The following is a 21616-nucleotide window of genomic DNA, read 5'->3' on the forward strand; positions in this document are numbered from 1 at the left end:
CAGACATCGTATGATTAGAACGGCATCAATAGAAAACTGCAATCAAAACTTTGAGAGATAGAGAGAGGAAGGGGGATAAAACAGAAGAAAGAAAGACAACAAACTGGTGAGGAGCAAACCGAGGGAATAAATTGCATTGGTAGATTTTATGATTTGATCTCTCCAGGTACGGTAGATACTCCTAAGCCTGAGTCTAGTATCAAATAGTATAGAGAAAGGGAAAAGCTAATGGCACGTATGGATCCACCCTGTCTCACAAAATAATTACAACAACAATAATAGTTCCCCAAGAGTGGTCAAATGACAAGAACCTCCCTGAGCAATAAAAATCAATTTCAATGGATCTCCTTTATGTAGCCCACTGAACTAGTCTCACTGTTATTATGAATTCGACTCTGTCTTTTTATTTTTATTTTTATTATTATTATTATTATTTTTTTTTTTTTTGAGTCAGTTTTCTTTTCTCCCCTCTTCCCCTCCCTCCGTATTCTACGGAGTACAGTATAGTCTCCGACATCATATCATTCAGGTCGGAAAACCGGCACCTGGTGAGAACTCGATACATTCTCGTGCTGTGCAAACCAAGCCTCTCTAGTAGTACTACGTTATGACGTCCGTGGACTCCATTCCTGAACGCGGGACAAGAGTGAGCGCCCTCAATCCAAGTGCTTGGGGGCCAATCGAGGGCAGAACGTTCGATAGATCTCCGCGGCCCTTTTCCAGAAAGTGCGGGCCTTCGAGACTATGTAAACCTGCAATGCCCCCAGAGCTTGAATGATCATCTACCAATCCGCCTCCGATTACAAACCACATTCTTTCCTGTGGACCATCAAATCAACAATCCACGTTACTACTACAGTGGCCTGGCCCCTGGTCCGGGAGGCACAATCATGTTAGGAGAGCGCGGTGGTCTCGATGCAGCTGCCCGTCGTTATATTGAACGCCAAAAACGAGAAAGGGAGCTTGCCCTGAAAGAAGGCAGGTTGACAGACGATAGCGTGTCGGAGACCACTCTCGTACCTTACTCGACACCTAATACCCCAGTAGATGGCAGGCACGATTGTATTGCTGAGAATAAGCCACAATCCCAGGGGCAAAAATCGGACACCATACTATCCGACCATCCTGAGGGTAATCTGCTGGGAGCGAAGCGGTCGGACAAGGGTGGATTTCGGGCGAAGCTGAAGGAATTCAAGGGTTATTTACGATAACTTTTATCACCGTGTGGAGTGGATGTACTTCAAAGGAGAATTAGCGGAGAACGATGTGACCGCAGGGTTTTTTGATGTTGCTGTCAAAGGCATTCTAATGCAATGTCAATCTATGAACTGAAAATAAGAAAGTCCGAAATCTGAAAGATTCACTAGACTCGTCTGTGTCATTAATTTCCGCGCAAGTCTTACCTGGGGGTAAATCCTATCGGCTTTTCCGATAAATATCGGGTACTGCTGATAGTGGGCTGACTGTCTCTGTCTAGGTTTACATCGTTTATTTCCAGTTTTGGGTTCTGGCTAATAGAATATCACCGTCCCGAGCATAACTGCGGTCTTCTACTGATCATAAGATGTAGATAGGCACTACGCCAGACATAGTACCGTTTTCCCAAAGCTAAATGGTCATCTACCAATCTACCACTGCTTGCTATTCCTTCCTAGAAGTATTTCTCTCACTTTCTAGAGCAACATAAACCTGTGGGCTTTGCCATAACTGAACGGAAGATTAATCGGTATTACTCACACGAGGACGCAATAATTCTCTACGCCCCTACGGTTGATATGTCCTCTGATGTGCTAACGGCTGTATAGGAGCTAGCTACTTAAGCAGGCTTCTACCAAGAGAAGAATTGAGAATTGTGAAGTGGCCGCGGTGTCATCCTCAGCAACATTGAAGGTTAGAGCAAGGTGATTAGTTCTTCCATCAATCAAAAGTCACAACGACTTGGGACCATAAGTGATACAGATCTGCCGAAGCCGCAAGGAACATCTCAAAACTCCCATAATTACTGTGACTAACATGAACATAGAGCATTCCGTTGTTTTTGACCTCAACGCCATCGAGACATATGGTAGACTGCAAGCACTGTTTAGGGACGAAAAAGGTCCGAAATGACTACTGGCAGTGTAATGGATCTGGCACGCATGTAGTCATCTGCCCAGCCTGTGAGGGAAAACGCGGTTCTCTCGAAATATATGGACGTTCAGGGGACCGAGGTGAATTCCATGCTCCACTGTTCTCCCAGCAATGCGTGCGTCTATTTACAGTAAACTATTACTTACTTGACGAACTCGGAGCCTCGTCAAGGCCTGGGTTGGCCGGTGCCTGGTGTTCTGTTCTGCGGCCCTCGTGGCGCGCGACTAAATCTCTGAGATGCCTCTGCAAAGTCCAGTACGGCACCTAAGATGCTACTGTCCCGCGGGGCGTCTTGTAACCTACCTTCCCTACCTTGCCTGCTCCTCCCAACATCTCAGATATATTATTAAACGCCCCTCCAATTTTAATATCGCAAGTGGTTACAAATTTCGGTGTACATCTGCAATGAGCTATTCTAGGGATACGTTCACGTTCAAGGGGCTTACTACACCGGTCTCGACCATTGATACCCTGACTTACACTATCACTCGAAGTGCACTTAACGTAGAGACAAGCCTACAACGCTCCTAGCAATGGATATATTGCGGCGGTATCAAAAGGGATGGTACAGTGGCAGTCCCAACAACAACTGGTAGTCATTGAACTAATATGGCTAGCCAACTGAATGAGGCTAGTAACAAAAAGAATTGAGATATAAAAGCACTCGGCTAACACTGTTGGACATTCAACTCTTCGGACCTTTCAGACTCGCACGAGACGTTTCTGAAATGATTCACGGCTACAGGTGGCCGCACTATCCTGTGGAAAGAAATGTACGATAGATTTGCCGCTCATTCGATATTGGCTGAAAATTGAATCAGCATATGGTGCTGACACCATCAAATATCGGTGATATATGAGTCATTTCTCTCGCAAACGGTATTTTCGTGCTATTCTAGCAGCGCTCGCCTTTGACAATCACACTCCAGTGATCGGCATGATCACACTTTCCGGAGAAATAGTTGCCTCCTCTCCAGCACTTATTCTCAACCACCTGAGCTCCATCAGCAATGTTGTTGAAGCTGGGAAGGGTCTTGCTAAAAGAGTTCTAGAAGAGACGTCAGTACAGTTCTCTTTCGTCCCCAGGGTACGACAGGTAAATGATCTACTGATCTACTCACATCATTGCACCACCAGATGCCAGCATTGTAACCACAGCTGACCCGTCCGCAGTTGTTGGGCCCTGGCCCGTTTGTGGGCTGTCCAGGAACTTTACGCAAGTACGCAATACCCTTCTCAACGTCCTTGTGGTTGGCTTGGGGATACTGGTAGCATGTAACAGTATCCCGCTTCTGGGTAGCAAACTCCCGCCTCTCGTCGGTGTTCAGGGTAGCGAATTCTTGTTCGTAATTGGGGTTGATTATCAACAGTTGTTCGTGGACCTCTTGGACTGTTCCATTGAGGTTCACAATTGGGCCGCCAGGGGTGGTCTGGACTTCCCAGGAAAGTTCCTCAACACCGTATCCAGGGATAGGAGCTTCGATGGCATAGGCCTGAAAGAGGTTACCATTGGACAACGGAGGTGGTTTAAAACATAGACATACCACGGAACCAAGCCCAGCAGTGAGAATAGAGACAAAGTAGGTGAATTTCATTATGACGCTATAATCTGCGTTCTGGTATTAAAAACGTGTGCAGGAAAAAATGCCTGAAATATGTGAGCCTCTCATACCACAGGGAGTTACGGTCTTTATATTCTGTTGACGACGGCCGTAGGACGCAAGATCAACGAGGTTGCCATCATTTTCACTATGTCTAAAAAATCATTGACATTGCCTCTGTGGTGTCATTGAAATGTCTTGCGAGAAAATTCCTGAACCAAAGGGCCTCGCGTATTACCAGGTTGGGGCCAAAAGTGAGACATATCCAGCAAGGGGACCCACGTGGGATTGACCAGAAGGGTGCTCTGCTACTTGAATTTGGCCTCGTATAAGCGCAGATTTTTTCCAAGTCGGTTTATTGAATCTCTCTGCCCACGAAAGAGCAAATCAATCGTCATAGACACGGATGTGAGCAGCTGATTGATCCTATTACTGACTGCGTCCATCTCAGGGCCTCACCGTATGTATCTGGACCCGGTCTTGCGATTTGGGATTATTACAACCTGACACTCTATCCTAAAATGACTCCAGGATAGAGCACAGAACCTCTGTTGCATTAGTTGCAGGTCCAACTCGTATCAGCCTTCCTTTCTGTTACCACTCACATGGGGAACTTCTTTAGTTTATACATTAGGATATGACTAGCAGGATAGAAGCGGATTGAACATCTCCAATAGAAGTTTTACTACCTGCCTAAATTTATTCAATATCTAGGTACTCCATTAGCATGACCAAGTCGCACATAGTATTCGCGTATATGCACGTCCAACGGTACATTTACCCAACTTAGAAGGAATCTGCATAACTAGTACAAAATTGGCAGTTATGCAATAACCAAAAGCGGAAACACAATGGGCTCTAGTGGCTTGGGCTTTCTCTGCTCTAACCCATTCTAGTTTAGATTGCTCATGACAGGAGACCTTAACTATCTTTAGTTTTAGGGAGTTGTTATTTGGACCTCACGCGTAGCCTTAATAGGAAGGATCATAAAACTGCGCTAGTAAAACCCTTTCAATGCATTTGTATGATATCCCTATTCAAAAGTGCTTTTAAAATTATAAAAAAAAGGCTTAAAATGGACGATTTTCTTGATGATTATGAGATTACCTTTTCTGACCGATCAGAGCCCGAAGATGAGAATGATAGCAATGTTACTATCCCGGCACCGCCTCTATATCAAACATTCAGCTCAGCTGACGAGGCTTTTGACTCGCTGCAGGCCTTTGGCTTGGTTAACGGCTTTGCAGCTGTTCAGCGTCGCTCAAGAAAAGATCCTAGAACTGGAAGCCTTAAATATATTGATATAGTCTGCGATAGAGGCTGTACAGCAGAGAACCAGTCTTAGGGAATCCGTATAGGCCGGTCTTGTCAAATTGACTGCCCCTTTACTGCGCAGCTTAAGTTTAATAGTATATTTGGGAGATGGTGCTTGACTATTGAACCTACTCATAATCATGGCTCTGTGGCTATATCAGCACTTCCAGCTCATTGATGTAGTGAGCTTCGCCGGCGATATGATCAGATTGTTGGAATGCTTAATGAAGGTCTTCCGATACATTATATTACATCTATTCTACGCCAAGGCCATGCTCTATTAATTAGAGCCCGAGATCTCTATAATATGCGATATAGAGTTGATATTGAGCGCCTTAATGGTCATACACCAATTCAAGCCTTGATTAGCTTAATACCTCGGGAAGGCAATTGGTATATCAAATATCAAGTATATGAGAATTAACGTGTCCCTGCAGTACTCCTCAGTCATCAGTCATTAATAGAGAATCTCCGCAGAAATCCTTATATTCTGATGATGGACTGTATATACAAAATAAATCAATATAATATGCTGCTTTTTAATATTATTGGCTTGACACTGCAGGGAGGCATATTTTATATTGCCTTTGGCTTTATATCTGATGAACGAAAAGATTTATTTTGCTATATATTAGAACACCTGGCTGAGTTATATACCTTTCTACGGCTTCAACCCCCGGCAGAAGTGGTTACTGATAAAGATGACGCTTTAATAAATGCTGTATGGAATATATGGCTATCTTCTGCTGCACGTTTATGTGTATGGTATATTAATAAGAATATCCTCATCATACAAAATGGGCTATACGCGATTATCTACTTATGCAGTCTATATCTACAAGTTCAGTTACTTCAACAGCTTCAACAATTAATATAAAAGAGTTTCTCAAACAGATTGATACTTAATGGAAAGCTATGCTGACTGAATGGTATAGCGTTATATTAGCACAATCAGTTTCTTAGAAAGATTATGAATGGGCCTGTTTTAAGCGGATATATTAATATCCAGTATTTTGAAAGCTTTCGCTTTATATGGGATCTGAATGGCTATAATCTTAAACAGAAAGAGCCTTTCTCCGCTGCTATACAAATACCTATCTACATTTTGGCCAGATAGCTATATCGCGCAGTGAGGGATCTCACTGGCGAATTAAATGAGATCTCCAGAGCTCCTTAGGTGATTAACTAAATGTGGTCAGATCAATCGAGCGTACGATTACCAATCATAATCTTCAGATTGAATAAAGTGCTTAGTATCCAAAATCGCTATCTTCCAATAGGTCCAGGAAAGGCACCGATTGAAAATTGTACAGGGATCACCACTAGAACACTAGGAATCCCGTGTATTTATATTATTCTATATTATCGCGTGTCTAGGGAACCACTACCTATCTCAGAATTCTATTCTTCATGGTTGATATCATGGGATGATCCGGTAGAACCGCTTGATCTGCGTGATCTAGATCCAGATCCGCCAATTGAATGGCCTCACCTACTAGAACCACTGATTATACGAGCCCGTGGAAGACCTAGGGGTTCTAGAAATCGAGAGATCTCAGGCTTTGAGCGGACCGAAGAAGCACTCCAGCAGGCAGACACTCAGGCAGGGGGTAATCCTATCGTACTAGAAGATCTTTCCTAAATAGAAAAGACTAATGGAGTCAAAGCCAATGAGTAATCTTATTTACAGTATTATGAGTATGTCTATATTTCTTTCCTATTTTAGTTTAGTGTGAGGCCCAAATAACAACTCCCTAGTTTTATTGACTTGGCTATTAAGGTGTGGATCAGCGATGCCGAACTTTGTATATCGCTTCGGCTCCTTCTCTTCACGTTTTCACAGTGTGAACAACCCTGGCTGTCAGCAGCGGCAGCACATCAGGTATGCTATCGCTACCGTGCCAGGGCCGCCGTTGTGAGAGACTCATCCCGCGCAATGCCCAGACTGGCCCTCCCACCCCTCCGCTGGTGGGACGAGCTGGCGGCTATGGTCGTGACCCCTTTTTCCCAGTGCTGGTCCAGGACCTGCTCCTTCTGCAGTACCACCCTTTTATTTACAGAGCAAGATGGCTGGTGCTGCCGCCAGGGACGTTACCGTCTACCGTGCCTACCCCCCTCTGACAATCTTTTAGATCCCCTGCTGCTGCGGTATGAAGGCCAGCTCTCCCGTATGAGTCGCCGACTGAACAATCTCTTCGCTTTTTCCGCGATCGGTACCACCGGCCGGTTCGTGCCCTTCCATGGACTTGCGAATGTTGTCCTGGAGGGTCATGTCTACCACCGCCTGCTGGACGTGGCCGACAAGGGCCATAGCATGCATTGGTTCCTGTACGATGAGTAGGCACGGGCTGAGCGGGCCCGGGAGCAGACTGTGGCCAAAGATGCTGTGAACGCAGTGCGCTAGTACCTGGAACAAGTGAGTCCATTTGTTCACTCTCTGCGTTACGCCATGAGCCAGGTGGGCGACGAGGCCGCGCCCCTGGCCGTGGAACTGTCCGTGCCACCAGCAGGTGGTGAGATTGCTGCCATTATTAACACCGACGGCCTCCGCAATGTAAGCCCTCGCAAGGTTCTTTTTTTCCGCCGAGGGGGCCTGCAACCGCGATTTGTCCCTGTGCTGTCCTGTTTATACGAGCCGCTGCAGTATCCGCTGCTCTTCCCCCACGGCACACGGGGTTGGGGCTATATTAATGACTTCGAGAAAGCTCTACCTTGCACATAGATCTAGTGGTATCGCCATCTCTTCCTCACTGAGCCGCGCTTCCAGACCCTTGGCTGCCTTGCTCGTGAGTACGTGATTGACATGTTATCCAGGACCGAAGAGCAGCGTCTACAATACCTGCAGCAGGGACGCCGCACCCAGGCAGCATCTATGGATGAGGCCGCTGACCCATCGAGTCCTGATCTTTTCCAGAACAAGATCCCCGCAAACTTTATGGGCTCCCGCGCCTGGGCCTGCGATCAAGTAACTGACTCTCTGGCAATCGCGAGACAGTTAGGAAAGCCCTCGATCTGGTTAACTATGACAGCCAACCCGCAGTGGCTGGAGATCCAGTCAGAGCTTCTACCAGGCCAGGATGTTACTGACATCCATCTGTTGTCTGCTGCGCCTTCCGGGCAGGACATCTCGTGCCATCTGAACCAGAAAGATGTATAGCCCTTTGGTGCCACGTTTATGTCCCTTTTAAACAATTATAAAGAGTGCCTCAATTCAATTCTCTGGAAGACTAGTTCAAATTAGGATACACAATGTATTTGTTGCAGCACACATCTTCTTCCCTTTATCAGCCGTAAGAATTAGGTTCTGCTATATGGCATTGTTAAAGCTTGTCGAATATTGTAACTCAAGACACCAATTCACGTGAACTAGCTTAGGCTGCAATGCAAATTGCTAGCTGTCGAACACCCTCCAACATATGAAAAAAAAAAAAAAAAATAAAATAAAATAAATTACTAAAAGTAGGGCCGTGGGATATAGATGTTATGCTCCTCAATAGCATGAGAGTTAAACACACCCGTCAGGCAATGCTGAACTAACAAGTTGAAGTTGAGCGTTTAAAGCACCATTTCTCAAGGTCAAACAGACCTCAATAGTTTGCCTAACAAACAAGCACATATTAGTTCCTGTTATTCTTTTACTAAACACATTGAAGAGTGGATAGCATGAACACCTGAGGCAGTTGTTCTCATTCCCATATTTTACTCGATAGAAGATGCAGGAAAAAACATTACTTCGTGTAGCCCTTCTACAGCAGAGGACTGCTAATTTCACAGGGATTCAGTCCTGGCCCCCAAATAAGCGGAGAGGGCTTATACTCGGAATACCCACACCGAGAGCGCATTTTCTCCACCGGACGCTGGCGAGCGAATACTCAGAATAGTAATTAAATAACTTATCAACATTCCTGTTTGGGAATAGCAAGAGTTCCCAGCCGGCTCTACCGGCAGAAGGAAAATCTCTCGGCGGGATATAGTGACGTCTATAACCAAATATAGTGGACACGCCTTGCTTTTCCCAATTGCGGTTATAGTGGTTGTAGCATGGGTTACTCTCAAGATGGTATAGTGATACTCCCTTGTTCGGTTGAGATTGTGAAATTGATAGCAGGCAAAAGAAGGTTTGACTGACCTATTTACTCAATTACTATAGACTCCATTGAGTGCCGATATCACTTTTCAAGTTCCTTCACAATCAATATTAAGTCTTTTGGGCCAATGCAAGGCTTCTGCTATCAGCCGAGTTAAGAGGGAAACGGAAAAATATAATACAAGGAGTACTTATAAAGATCGGCCTAACAGTGGGCCTGTATCTTGGGGCCGTTTTTCCCTAAATATATTAGCCATAGAATTCTGGCTAGATCACAGCTTGGTAGATTGAATATAAATATCCCCTTGTTGTCCTTTCAAGGGCTTCTAAGTAACCAAGACAAAGCAAGCATCTAGGTATAAAGTATAGCGAATTCTCTCGACTATATTTACAATGCGTTTTCTTCAAGTCCTAATGCTTGGTGCTGGCCTTGCCATGCAGGCTAAGGCCTATGATCGTACGTCATCCAATTCAATTCCTAAACTGTCCTTAACCAACATTTCTCAGTTACATTCTACGACAACGTGATGGACTGCAACGCCAATGACAACACTAATTACAAGATCTTCGAGGGAAACTCTGACCAGTGCATTAACCTGTTTGACACCGCACCCTCAGACACTTCGTGCTCCCTGTACACCAACGGCGGGTTTAGCAACACCGCCTGTACTAGTGATAACTTCCGAGCCACCTCTGTCTTCCTGAACGATCTTCACACCCAAGTCCTCGGAACAAACTCCTGCTGGAGCTGTACATTCTACAACGAGCGCGACTGCGAGGTTGAGACTTATCCACCGATTACTACAGACAAGTGCAACTACAGGGGGGGACACGGACTTGCGTCATTTAAATGCGTAAGTACCTTGTATGTTAAAGGCTGGAGTCCGGAAGATTGACTTAATGAATTCTATCTAGGGCCCGAGTCCTACCATTGGTGGATGCTAGATTCGGCTTGTTTGAGACAGTAGCCTGTTGATGTGTTGTTACTGCATAGGTGATGTGGTCGATTCAGTGTCCGTGATGATCAGGCTGCACGTCCGAAATACCGTTTGCCCTATTTAAGCCGTCTGCACTGTTCTTTCTACCTAGGGGTGGGGCCTGAAATTGAAGTTGACTGAAATTTCAAAGCCTTGAAATGAAGTTTGGAATGGCTATTGGAATTTGAATCACTAGTAAAATATATTGGCCATTGTAATTATAGACGGGCCCTTTTTTAATGGAGGCTTATAAGGCTTTTTTAGCCTCTTTAGCTTTGGCACTTCGGTTTAAAGGCAAAGTGAGCAATACTAGAGATAGATCAGAGCGTTTAAGTTATTAGAATGGTCAAATTGCTATACAGATCCCTACCTTTTCGGCTAGATCGTCGCTGCTGAGCACGCCGCTGCGGAAACTCTACAGCCTAATGATCCCCCTTAGCTAGATGATTCCCTCTCTGTGTAAAGAACAATCCAGGTTCCCCGAGTATGCTTTGTGCTAACACTTTTTACAGCACCATTCTGGGGGTTGTTGTCCTCTTTATCATTACAGAGACACATGGAAGATGGCGAAACAAGAAGACTTCCTATTCTATCTGAACGATCTTTGAAAGGATATATCAAATACCAGCTGCCGACACCAACCCTATTTACCGAAGTAACAAGTTCCATTCTGTTTACCACAAGTCCGGCTTTTGTGATTTGCTACTGGATTGCTTATCATTACTTTGATACCTCAATAACTGCTGCAGCTAGAGCCGCCTTCTCAGAGGGGCTTTTCCGGTTCTTTGCCTCTCGCTTTCCTGATTCAAGCCAAGAAACTATTTTAGGCTATGCTATCTGGCTTGCTCTTCAGACAATCCTCTATGTTCACTTGCCTGGACGAACAGCCCTTAGCCCCTTAACACCGACTAGTAGAAGGCTAAGATACAAGCTAAACAGCTTAGCAGTATGGAGCGCAACCGTCACTTTATGGACTGTTGGGACTGCCTCGGGAATCATTGGTCCTGCATGCATCGCTGGGAGCAGAGGGTTGGTATGGACAGACAACCAATGTCTTTTCTGTGATCATTGTTTTCTTATTCTACATTAGAGCTCGAACGACACTAGATAACAAGAGTGAAACCCTCTTAACAGGAAAGTCTCCCAATCCGTATCTCTAATTAACCACTACTAATCAATTAGGCGCAGGTTTCTTTGGTACGATATCTTTGAAGGAGGTGAGCTTCACCCTCGCATCGGGAAAATGTGGGATTGGACACATTTTTTCTGTACCCGGATAGGTGGAATTCTCGCTTGGACCCTGGTGTGAGTTACATCCCCATATCCTATTGATAAGTTTGAACCCAAGACTTCTAACCCAAGCATTGTATTGATCTATCCTTCGCCGCGTATTAGCACCAGACTTACGGATATTTGACGAACATCATGGTGACAGCCGTCGTCTTACGCGGGTGGGTTGTGGTGGACTTCTTTGTCAACGAGGAGCGGTAAGACATAATCCAGCTACGCCTACTTTCAAAGCATCTAAGTAGACTTACCTAACCAGGGTTTCTCAAATTCTTGACGAGATGTACGGGTCCTTCGGCTTTTACAATATCTACGGGTTCTCAGCAATGATGCTCGTGCTTTGGTTGTTACAAGCACAATATTTAGCCAAGCATCCAAATGAGCTTTCCCACTTGACCTTCACGGGTGCCATATTAATCCATGTCATTGGCTGGTTTATTCGCTTCTCTGAAGACAACCAGAAAGTCAAGTTCCGTCGGGCAGGAGTTCAATATTCAACTTGGAGCAAAAAGGCAGAAACAATCAGAGCGTCATACCAGACTGCAGATGGAAAAGTCCAGCAGTCTTTACTTTTTATGCTCAGGTGAGTTTACTTATCAAAGGGTATTGGCGTAGAATGAAGAAAAATAAAGAATTGATATTCATAGGGTGGTGGGGATTAGCTCGCCACACGAACTGTATAGGGAGCACGCTGTACGCTTTAGGGTCTCTATGCTCCCTGCGGTTGCGGAGGAATCTTCGCGTATATTGAAGTGATTATAACGGTAGGATTGTAGATTCATCAATGTTATCGTGACGACGAAAAGTGTGCTGTGAATTATGGGAAAGACTGGGAGATGTACCGTCGTCGGGTCCGATGGAGGATGATCCCTGGCGTCTTCTGATATACAACGGAAATATTTATGCTCAATGTTGATATTATTATAATTGAATACTATTGAGAACAGAATGTATATAGACAATTGAATGCCTAGGGTGAGCACAGAACGTAAAACGGAGCATGAAGTCACATCTAAGATAGGGCAGGCCACTACCTATCTAGCGCATTCTCTTGACACTATAGTATCATTAGCGAAAGATATTATGGAAAATAAAATTACAGAAGTAGAGCATAAATACTAACCATCTGCCAGTAAATTCCCTTTGTGCGAAGCAATTCCTGGTGTGTTCCCTGCTCAACGACTCGAGATCCATGACCTGCCTTGCTTTCGCCGAACACAAAGATTGTATCAGCCTTCTGAATAGTAGCGAGTCGGTGTGCGACGGCGACAATAGTCATGCTCCTTTTGCTCGCTAGTCGTTCAAGGGCTGCCTGTACTACTTTCTCTGATTGCGAGTCTAGACTGGAGGTCGCTTCATCTAGAAGAAGTAAAGCTGGTTTTCGTAACAATGCGCGCGCAATGCATAATCGCTGCCGTTGACCTCCGCTAAAAGCTGTCTGCGCTTTGATGCCGAGCTGGGTGGAATAACCCTCAGGTAGAGATGTGATAAAGTCATGGATCTCAGCATTCTTGCATGCTTGGATCACCTCATCCTCGGTGAAGTCCGACTTGTCCAGACCGAGAGTGATGTTCTCCCGAATAGTGCCTTCAAAGAGCCTTGGCTCTTGGGCCACTAGAGATAATGCTCTGCGGTACGACGGTTTTTCCATGGAGCGAATATCTTGGCCGTTAAGGTAGATCGCTCCATGAAATGGATCGTAAAATCTTTCTAATAGCGATATTACAGTTGTCTTTCCACAGCCGGATGGTCCAACGAAGGCAACGAACTGCCCACACTCAATGTTAACATTAAGCCCGGTAAAAAGAGGAACATCTTGGGACGAGTATTTGAATGCAACGTCAGAGAACTTCACACTAGCTCCGGATTGGGAAGACGACAGGGCGGGTTGTTTCTCTTCGATATTCGGTTTACCCTTTGCGCCTGAGCTCGGTCGTAGGTTCAATATCCGGTTAGCGGATGCCGTGGCTTGCGCGATATTCGGTCCAAAGCTGAAGAATTGACCCGCTGATTGCCCTCCCTGTATGATGGCCATGTAAATAACGAAAAACGAAGTCGGCTGGTACTCCCTAGATGCGAGCAGTTGGCCGCCGTACCTAGTAGGAAATCTAAGTAAGTAGGTAATAATAAAAACACATCTCACCAGGGGAAATACTTACCAGAAGGTGAGCGCCATAGCGCACAATTCAACACTATCAGAGAAAGCAAATATCAATGTTGCGTACCAGGCTTTTCGAAATGCCTTGTTTTGCTGCTGTCGCAATAGATTTTCATAACGGTTAACGATCGCGTCCTCCATTGTTAATGCCGATACTGTTCGAAAGGCTTCTATAGCCTCTGCTGCAAACTGCGAGCTACCAGAATATACTTCTGCGTTCATTGCTTCGAACTGTAGTTCATATCTGATGCGCATGAAGGCAGCCAGAAAGGTACACGGCAGGGCAGCGAATACAGCAACGAGGCTGAGTTTCCAACCGAATGAGAAGGCGATTGCAATACAGCCAATCATGCTAAATATAGAGATAACAGGAAAGACACCGTTCAGGCCGACTAAATCTTGGACCTGCTTCGGGTCTGTTGAAAGTCGAGAAACCAGAGAACCAGAGGCATTCTCATGCTGATCATAGAACGCTATGGGCTTCCCTAATATGCTCTGAAAGTACTCGTTTCGGCAGGATGAAGAGATCCTCTATACTTAGATTAGCTCACATAAGATGCATAAGTATGTATTCATAGTCATATATACCACTGAGAGAGAGTTGGCGGAGTATCCCACAATACAGTAGCAAAGAGCGACCGCGAGGGCTAGAATGAAGAACATCAAGGCCCAAAAGTTGGCGGCATCAACAAGCTCTTGGCCGGTATATTGAAACACATTGATAAGCTTTGCAAAAAGCCAGCTCTGAAGTGGAAACGCCGCTTTCAGCCATAACTTGTTAGTTAAAAGGTCACCATTTGTGGAAAATTATAGAATCTTACCACCCGCGCCAACTGCACTGATCACAGTCAACAGGTAAAATGGCCAATAAGCACGTTGCTCGTAAAGGATGAGACCAATACTACTGAAAAAGCCTCGGCGTTTATCTGCTTTGTTTGGCTCTTCAGCCTGTGGTTGCTCATTCAGAGCAAAATGGGCCAACTTGACCTCTTCCAACTCATGCGTAATTTCACTTCTATCAGAGTCACCTTCTGCCAGAAGCTCAAGCTTTTGAGCATGCACAAGACCATAATACAATCCAGTATCATTTTCTAGGAGCTCTTCGTGTGTTCCCTGCTCCACATTGATGCCGCCTTTCAGAACGACAATTTGATCTGCTCGTCGAATAGTAGATAGCCGGTGAGCAATCATAATAGTAGTACGATTCTTTGAAACTCGATCAAGGGCTGCTTGCACAATTTTCTCACCGCGAACATCAATTGCACTTGTCGCTTCATCCAGAATCAGAATGGTGGGCTCCTTTACTATGCTTCGGGCGATAGCAAGACGTTGCCTTTGGCCGCCACTTAACTTCGTGCCATTTTCGCCCACAACGGTCGCATAACCCTATAAAGTTCAGACGCAGCCACGCATAACAGAAAGTTAACATACCTCTGGTAGTCGATTAATAAATTCCTCTGCGAAAGCCTCTCGACAGGCATTTTTCACCATCTCTTTCTTTACCTCATCTGCTTCCTTTTCCCATTTCGTTCCGGTGAGGCCGAAAGAAACATTGTTGAAAATTGTGTCGTTGAAAAGGAAGGGTTCTTGTTGAACAAGCCCGACCTGTGATCTCCACCACTTGAGGTCCAAGTCATTGATGTTGTGTTTGCCGACGGAGATGGTCCCTCGATTACAGTCCTCTTCGCCCGCTCCAAGCTGATACCAGCGTTCTACTAGTGCCACAATTGTGCTCTTACCAGAACCTGATGGACCAACCAGTGCAGTGGTCTTGCCCTTTTCGAATCGAGCGTTCAACCCTTTGAGAATTGCAGTATCTGGTCGCGCAGGATACGTAAATTGCACATCTTGAAAGACAATGTCTTCTTGGGCTGAAGCGTCAGGATCACGAAGACCGCCAAGCGTAACCTTTTCGGAGTCTATCATCTTGAAAAACGACCCTGCAGCGCTGGCGGCCTTAGAGACCAAGATCAAGGGGGTTGCAATGTTCCCCAAAACAGTCACTGCAATCATGACCGAGAAAAATACACTGTCGAGTCACTCAGTACATTCAAACAACCGTTAAGTCATGATCATATACTTACGTGATGACCGTGTTGATATTGTCAATGTGGCCTTCCCTGTATAGCTTCAGTCCAAACCAGAACGCCAGAGAGAAGCTCGAATACATGGCGAAGAACATGAGGGCAAATTGAGCTCCCATGAGAATGGACATGCCTTGTCCTCGTCTCTGTGCTTCTTTAATCCAGGCGGCATATTTCTTTGAGAGAGATTCCTCAGCTCCGAGGGAAACAACGGTCCGAATCGAACTGAAGACTTCGGCTGCTATTGACGAGTGCTTTTCATCGGCATTGTCGATCTTTTGTTGGACTTTAGTGATAAGGGGAACCGTCACGCTACAGGCAATGAGAATAAAGAGAAGGGCGGCACTGGTAACGAGAGTCAAAGCCCATGAAAATTTGAAGGCGATGATATATGCGGTGAATACTACGGCTAGCGATTGGAACAGGATAGCAAGCTTATCGGAAATACTCTGCTGGATCGAATTGGACAGGGTCGTGATGGTATTCGTGACTGTGCCCACTGACACTTGATCGAGGGTAGTAATCGGCTGAGCGAAAAGTGACTGCGTGTATTCCAGTCGTAAGGCAGCTGAGACCCGAAGCCCGATGACGCGGAAACAGAACTGCCAATAGTGAGTATGTCGCTACTTGGTGCCTCCGAGAGCGTAGCGTACCATTGAGATATATGTTAAGGCGAACTTTGCGATAAAGAGGTAAACGATATATAAGCTAAATCCGTAATTAGCCTCATGAATGGATAAGGCCGTCATTCAGACTTGGTGATTAATTACCTCAATTTACTTACGGTTGATTTGAATTGTGCTTCCGTGACTGCTGTGTTAGGAGTAAAGTATCCGTTGAATTCACCAACCATACTACCAAATACTATATTCATGAGGGGCAGCGGCTGTTTGACAATCATCAGACTCCTGTATCTTTAGAGTGTATCTTTAGAGTGAGAGATGAACATACCACACCAGATCCAATGGAGCACAATAAGGCCATCGCGAGTATGATGCGATCCTTGCCGTTGGTGTAAGATAGGACTCTCTGTAGTCATGTGAGTGTAAGCCCAATTATTCATGAGAGCAGAACGACATACAAAGTAGTTGCCCAGAGAGGCAGCTTGTTGGGGCTCTGCCATTTTTTCGCTTTCATCTTTAATTACAGTCGCCTGGCCTATTCGGTCTGAGGCCAAGACAATGTCTTCTGCATCCCCGTTTGCGATTTTGGGAGTGGCATGGTGCTCTCCGGGGGCACATTGCTGTTCAGTCAAGTTCTCTGGCGGAGAACCATCTGACAGATAGCCCATTCTGATAGATTTGTGATACAGAGTCTGTCTAATAACACTGAGGGAACAGTTAATTTATAAGTCATGGAGAATGTCTAGGAAGCGGGCCAAGGAAGCTTACGTTTGACTGCATAGAATACGAGCATGGTCGTCTAGGCAGGATCATTTTCTGTGAAACGTGGAACATTTCCATGGCGCATCCAATTATGATCCAGGACCCTTAGTGCTGATTTACCTCGTCTTGTACTTTCGTCTATACCATGGAGCAGTATATTAATCTTGGAGATTTCTTCTACTTAGTTTCTTTTCCATTTAGGGGTTCGTCTACCAATTCTAAGGACTCATGGGGGTATTGACCCACTACTTAGGGCCTACGATGAGTCTATTCTTAATTTTGCTCCTTTACCCTTACCACTTTTGGAATAGACCCTCTAGTCATAGACGGACAAGTGGCGACAGATGATCGGGTGGGACCCTAATGCCCGGTGATTCGGGGATTTTCAAAGCTCGGCAACGTGACCATCAATCAGATAGATGTTCTTTCCCGGTATTTCGGACTTTGTAACTTCCCGTTCCATTGAACCTTGTCAGTTCATTCCAATCCAAGCCATGAGCGGCCAAAAGTCGCCGAAGCGCATATCGGTATGTTTACGAGCCTCACTATATTCCGTTTAAACATCATTATTACTAAAAATCAAGCTTAGTGCACCCGCTGCCAGTCCAAAAAGGTAATAGTCTGGAGGATAAAATCCCCCTGAGAACCAGCAATGACGCAAATGGCTAGATTCGATGTAACAAAGTCCAACCTCGATGTGATAAATGTGAGGCCAGCAATGAAGAATGTGTGTATGTGCCTCGGAAACCTCGGGTAAAGAAGCAAATGTGAGCTGCATCATTCGAATCCTCTTAAGGCAGAATCGAGCTTTCGTTGCTGAAAGAAACATAAATTAGCGGTGCCTCGGAGAAAGACATCTTGCTGGATATTCTCAAGCGATTGGAGAGACTCGAGGACCACTGTGACATTAATCGAGGTACTAGGGACCATGGTGACGCATCCCGCTCAATGTCTGTCTTGTCCTCAGACGCAGACGTCAATGGAACTCAATCAACAACCAGCGGTGTGCTTCACAGTAGCCAATCTCAAACCCCTAAGTCACCGGCCATGGTAAATAGCATGTTGAATGGCATCAAAGATGCTCAAGCCAAATCACTGCTTTCTTCCAATGTGTTTTGCCATCTGCGAAACGTTGAATCTCGTCTTTTGGAGAATGAAACATGCGTGAAAGCGATGGAAGCTGCAATGGTGGAAGTTGGGCGCTTGGAAGATCCACTAGAAAGCGATGTTCTAGATTTTCCTGGAATCTCCAAAGATATGGCAATGAGATGGATTGATAGTATGTCTTTCTCAATCATTTGTGGACAGACTTGGCGCTGATCTCCTTGGCTAGTATACTACGGAGCCTATCAGTTTGAGGGGTTTCGAGTTCCTTTGGAAAAGAGCTTTCTCATGTCTATGCCTGACCTGCTCGAAATGCCACACGTCCACCTAGACAGCACGTTAAAAATCATTTACTACAACATACTTCTTCAAGGCCTTCTGCAAGATCCGGAATCCCATGACGGAAAGGGTAAGGTCGTACAATATCTTTATCACAGGTCTATGATGCTGGTGGACGACTGGATAGGACAGATCGAAAATACCCCCCAGGATATGTTTGCAGCTTTTGTTATGGTAGGATTATCGTAAAGCCTTTTGATGAATGGAGAAACTAATGGCTTCCAACTAGATATCATTAACACTTGAGGGGTGCAATAGTGAACTGTCCTGGAAGATACTCGGCTATGCTTGTACAATTGCTCGAGCCTTGGGATATTTCTCCGTTGACGAGCATCCAGAAGAACAGAGTTCTTGGCTTGCGTCGCCTGGTAACTGTGAAAGCGAAGTTGACAAGAATCGGAAACGATTCGAATTTTGGCACCTTCTACGAATGGATTGTCTGTTCCGTCTGTCCTTCGGCAAGCCGGCCCTCATCCCCAGTGGGACTTGGACAGTAAACTTCCCTGATCCCACCATCACTGGTATTGACGATGCGTCTACTCGCTTTATTCAGATTCATTTCCTGGCATCCATGCGTCTCACTCTAGTTCTGATGAGATACCTGGATTTAGTGGACGGTGGAATGGCTCAGGATACGGATATGTATGACAAGGCTCTTGATGGCCTCATCACAGAGGTGCAGTCTATCATGTCCGACTGGAGCGCAGTAAGTCGTCAAACATCTCTGATCCATTGCCAATAAGTGCGGCTTCTTATCTAAAGTGACGCAGGAAGAACTTCTTAGCACCACAACTAATCATGTTGATACATGGTTTTGTGTGGACATCCTATTCACCAGCTATAAGATGCTCATAGTAATTTCTCAGTCCAAGAAATGCAACCGCGACAGTCACTTCCTACCCCGACACACCGTGGATATTGCGAGGAAATCTTTGAAAACATTTCAGACTCTGATGCATAGGGATTTGCACTCGTTCTGGGGCATTAGGTATGTTTTTTTAACAGAGACTAGGCTTTCCCTACTGATCACAAGTTTCATTCTATAGTCTCGTATTGCTGCACCAGTTTATCCCATTCTTCATCCTTTGTGCGGACATTATTGGATCCCACGGTTGTAGGGAAGTTCAGGATGATATCGTCCTGGTGGCTTGGCTTAAAGACTTTGTCGAGAAGGCAACAGAGGAACGAGTACCGCTCAGGCCAATTGCTGCTATAGTAAAGGCAATGGCCATAGCTTGTCAACAGGTAGCATTGCCTACTAGCTGATTATACGTCCGTGTAGGAGATAGATAGAACCAGTTACTATCTCGAAGGTTGAGTCGGCTCTGGTTTCCGTGGCCCTCATAATGATAATAACGATGCTATACAAGGATTCGATTCTTACTAATGTTTTCTTTCGCTTATGAGGAGACCATTCGAGTTTACGAAACTGGGTCATCCGGGTAGCGGGGTAAACAGCTAGTGGAGTTGACCTTTTGGTCGAAATGCTGCACTTAGTAAAACTCAACGAAAAGACATACCAGGTGATTAGAGCCCAACATTCTTCGTTCTTGAGAAAATAAGCACAATCAGTGGCCTGAAATTGCCAAGGTGACTGTCCTGTGCCATTTTTGCACCTTATTAATGCTCGCGAGAGGTAGGTCAACACATAATATATACTGTCTTAGTGGAGTTTTCCTATCGAAGGATGAAGACACAATCAGATAAGCCATTGATGGGGTTTTATTGTTGGGTAATACCCTAGAGAAAAGCTTTTAGAGGGATTAAAAAAGGAAAAATGAATGTTCACTGCCAAGTGAGTTGGTAATATTGATAGAAGTTTATCTTATTTTTCTCAGAATAACTATTTTAACGAGCAATAGCTTAGTAAAGTTAAATACTCAGCCAGTTCTTCAAGAAATATCCGATGTGGTGTAATGGCTAACATCGCTGTCTCTCACACAGCAGCTCGGGGTTCGATTCCCCGCATCGGAAGCCGTTTCTTTTTGTCTTTTTTTTTAATATTTGAGAAGCACATCTCGCCAATATAGGCATCAATCACTTGATTATTATATTACCTTCTTTTCCCCTCCTACCCTCCACGATTTCTAAACTCCTTCAGAACTCGCCTTTTACGCTTTCTCTTTCAAAAATTCCTGTAGGCCGACCTAACCTGGTCTGAATCCGTTTTTCCACTCTAAATCCAGATCTCCCACCTTTCTCCTCTCCAACATGACCGTCATCGAAATCGAAGTCGTTTTCGATTTTGTCTGCGCAGTAGGTTCCACGCCCCCTTGCATTAAAATACAACACCCCAGACATGTAACGCTCAAGTATAGTGGTGCTACATCGGCAAGCGCAAACTAGACAAAGCCATCACACTATTCCAAAAGGTCTATCCAGGTGGAAGGTCCGATGTCTTCTCCATCAAATGGCTTCCCTACTACCTCGATTACAACCCACACCCATACAGCGCGCCGAAGAGCGAACTAATCGACGAGCGACTAAGCGACATGACGTCGGAACAGCGGATGACGCTTTTCAACCGCATGAATCAAATTGGGCGCTCGGTCAACATCTATTTCAAAGGTGGGGGTATGATTGGGAGTACGCGCGATGCACATCGTCTTGTTTACTTGAGCCGGACTAAGTCTTCTGAGGTGCAGAATGCACTGGTGGAGAAGATCCTTGAGGCGTATCATGAGCTGGAGAAGGATATTTCTTCTAGAGAGGTACTGACCGAGCTGGCTGTGGATGCTGGGCTTGATTCTGGGGAGGTGCGCGCGTGGTTAGATTCTGGGCTGGCAGCAGATGTTGTGGATGAGGAAGCGCGGAAGAATAGAGAGGAAGAGGGCAATTCTGGTGTGCCTCGGTATGTCATTCAAGGCGTCCATCGAATAGTTGGGACTGAAGATTCGTCTGTGTTTATGGAGATTTTCGCAAAGATCAAGGAGGGTGAATTACAAACTTGAACAAGGACTATAGAATTCTATCTCGACATGCTAGGGGCCGATTGATACACTATCTTGCAAAAACGGAGCCCGGGTCTTACACTCTTTCACTCTTTTTCAAACCCTAATGCCAGTATAGGCTAAACTACATTTGAATTATTCCGAACAACCCTGATTCTTGGCCTTGTACAGTATCTACGACTAAATATAGCTTACAGTA

The 21616-nt window shown here is 45.2% G+C and overlaps 8 protein-coding genes and 1 non-coding gene across 9 annotated transcripts; 7 read left to right on the forward strand and 2 right to left on the reverse strand.

Moving 5' to 3' along the window:
• Positions 1 to 890: 890 nt before the first annotated feature.
• On the forward strand, positions 891 to 1211 carry BDW43DRAFT_308939 (uncharacterized protein; the record flags this gene model as incomplete). The annotated part of the gene is made up of 1 exon (XM_032046606.1): positions 891 to 1211. One exon carries the CDS (start codon positions 891 to 893, stop codon positions 1209 to 1211), a length of 321 nt encoding a protein of 106 aa, XP_031902440.1.
• Positions 1212 to 2821: 1610 nt separating this feature from the next.
• Positions 2822 to 3725, reverse strand: BDW43DRAFT_318049 (uncharacterized protein; the record flags this gene model as incomplete). The annotated part of the gene is made up of 3 exons (XM_032048634.1): positions 2822 to 3178; positions 3252 to 3623; positions 3675 to 3725. 3 exons carry the CDS (start codon positions 3723 to 3725, stop codon positions 3026 to 3028), a joined length of 576 nt encoding a protein of 191 aa, XP_031902441.1. The 3' UTR covers positions 2822 to 3025.
• A 3386-nt stretch (positions 3726 to 7111) lies between these two features.
• BDW43DRAFT_308941 (uncharacterized protein) lies at positions 7112 to 7386 on the forward strand (the record flags this gene model as incomplete). The annotated part of the gene is made up of 2 exons (XM_032046607.1): positions 7112 to 7118; positions 7178 to 7386. The coding sequence occupies 2 exons, from the start codon at positions 7112 to 7114 to the stop codon at positions 7384 to 7386; spliced, it is 216 nt and encodes a 71-aa protein (XP_031902442.1).
• A 2139-nt stretch (positions 7387 to 9525) lies between these two features.
• On the forward strand, positions 9526 to 10077 carry BDW43DRAFT_308943 (uncharacterized protein; the record flags this gene model as incomplete). The annotated part of the gene is made up of 3 exons (XM_032046608.1): positions 9526 to 9589; positions 9640 to 9986; positions 10048 to 10077. The coding sequence occupies 3 exons, from the start codon at positions 9526 to 9528 to the stop codon at positions 10075 to 10077; spliced, it is 441 nt and encodes a 146-aa protein (XP_031902443.1).
• A 588-nt stretch (positions 10078 to 10665) lies between these two features.
• BDW43DRAFT_298668 (ergosterol biosynthesis ERG4/ERG24 family-domain-containing protein) lies at positions 10666 to 12280 on the forward strand (the record flags this gene model as incomplete). Its single annotated transcript, XM_032044591.1, has 7 exons — positions 10666 to 11138; positions 11298 to 11412; positions 11505 to 11596; positions 11656 to 11925; positions 11957 to 11979; positions 12044 to 12138; positions 12173 to 12280. 7 exons carry the CDS (start codon positions 10666 to 10668, stop codon positions 12278 to 12280), a joined length of 1176 nt encoding a protein of 391 aa, XP_031902444.1.
• Positions 12281 to 12492: 212 nt separating this feature from the next.
• BDW43DRAFT_308945 (ABC transporter ATP-binding protein) lies at positions 12493 to 16929 on the reverse strand (the record flags this gene model as incomplete). The annotated part of the gene is made up of 10 exons (XM_032046609.1): positions 12493 to 13492; positions 13556 to 14085; positions 14143 to 14315; positions 14376 to 14940; positions 14986 to 15583; positions 15639 to 16240; positions 16292 to 16346; positions 16409 to 16524; positions 16590 to 16667; positions 16720 to 16929. 10 exons carry the CDS (start codon positions 16927 to 16929, stop codon positions 12493 to 12495), a joined length of 3927 nt encoding a protein of 1308 aa, XP_031902445.1.
• Positions 16930 to 17289: 360 nt separating this feature from the next.
• On the forward strand, positions 17290 to 19788 carry BDW43DRAFT_269253 (transcription factor domain-containing protein). The gene is made up of 8 exons (XM_032041201.1): positions 17290 to 17550; positions 17613 to 17636; positions 17693 to 17790; positions 17860 to 18302; positions 18357 to 18640; positions 18696 to 19172; positions 19237 to 19454; positions 19513 to 19788. The coding sequence occupies exons 1-8, from the start codon at positions 17443 to 17445 to the stop codon at positions 19730 to 19732; spliced, it is 1872 nt and encodes a 623-aa protein (XP_031902446.1). The 5' UTR covers positions 17290 to 17442; the 3' UTR covers positions 19733 to 19788.
• A 580-nt stretch (positions 19789 to 20368) lies between these two features.
• On the forward strand, positions 20369 to 20440 carry BDW43DRAFT_t63. Its single transcript has one exon. It is a non-coding gene; the product is annotated as a tRNA-Glu (tRNA).
• Positions 20441 to 20476: 36 nt separating this feature from the next.
• BDW43DRAFT_269254 (DsbA family oxidoreductase) lies at positions 20477 to 21528 on the forward strand. The gene is made up of 2 exons (XM_032041202.1): positions 20477 to 20722; positions 20785 to 21528. The coding sequence occupies exons 1-2, from the start codon at positions 20678 to 20680 to the stop codon at positions 21415 to 21417; spliced, it is 678 nt and encodes a 225-aa protein (XP_031902447.1). The 5' UTR covers positions 20477 to 20677; the 3' UTR covers positions 21418 to 21528.
• Positions 21529 to 21616: the final 88 nt, after the last annotated feature.

The sequence above is a fragment of the Aspergillus alliaceus genome, assembly GCF_009176365.1.
Source record: "Aspergillus alliaceus strain CBS 536.65 unplaced genomic scaffold BDW43scaffold_11, whole genome shotgun sequence".
NCBI lineage: Eukaryota > Fungi > Ascomycota > Eurotiomycetes > Eurotiales > Aspergillaceae > Aspergillus > Aspergillus alliaceus.

Coding starts and splice junctions, on each gene's coding strand:
- BDW43DRAFT_269254 (XM_032041202.1), top strand. CDS start 20,678: ATGACCGTCATCGAAATCGAAGTCGTTTTCGATTTTGTCTGCGCA. Junction 20,723..20,784: donor TTTTCGATTTTGTCTGCGCA/GTAGGTTCCACG, acceptor GCTCAAGTATAG/TGGTGCTACATCGGCAAGCG.
- BDW43DRAFT_269253 (XM_032041201.1), top strand. CDS start 17,443: ATGTTCTTTCCCGGTATTTCGGACTTTGTAACTTCCCGTTCCATTGAA. Junction 17,551..17,612: donor AGTCGCCGAAGCGCATATCG/GTATGTTTACGA, acceptor AATCAAGCTTAG/TGCACCCGCTGCCAGTCCAA. Junction 18,303..18,356: donor GGCAATGAGATGGATTGATA/GTATGTCTTTCT, acceptor CTCCTTGGCTAG/TATACTACGGAGCCTATCAG.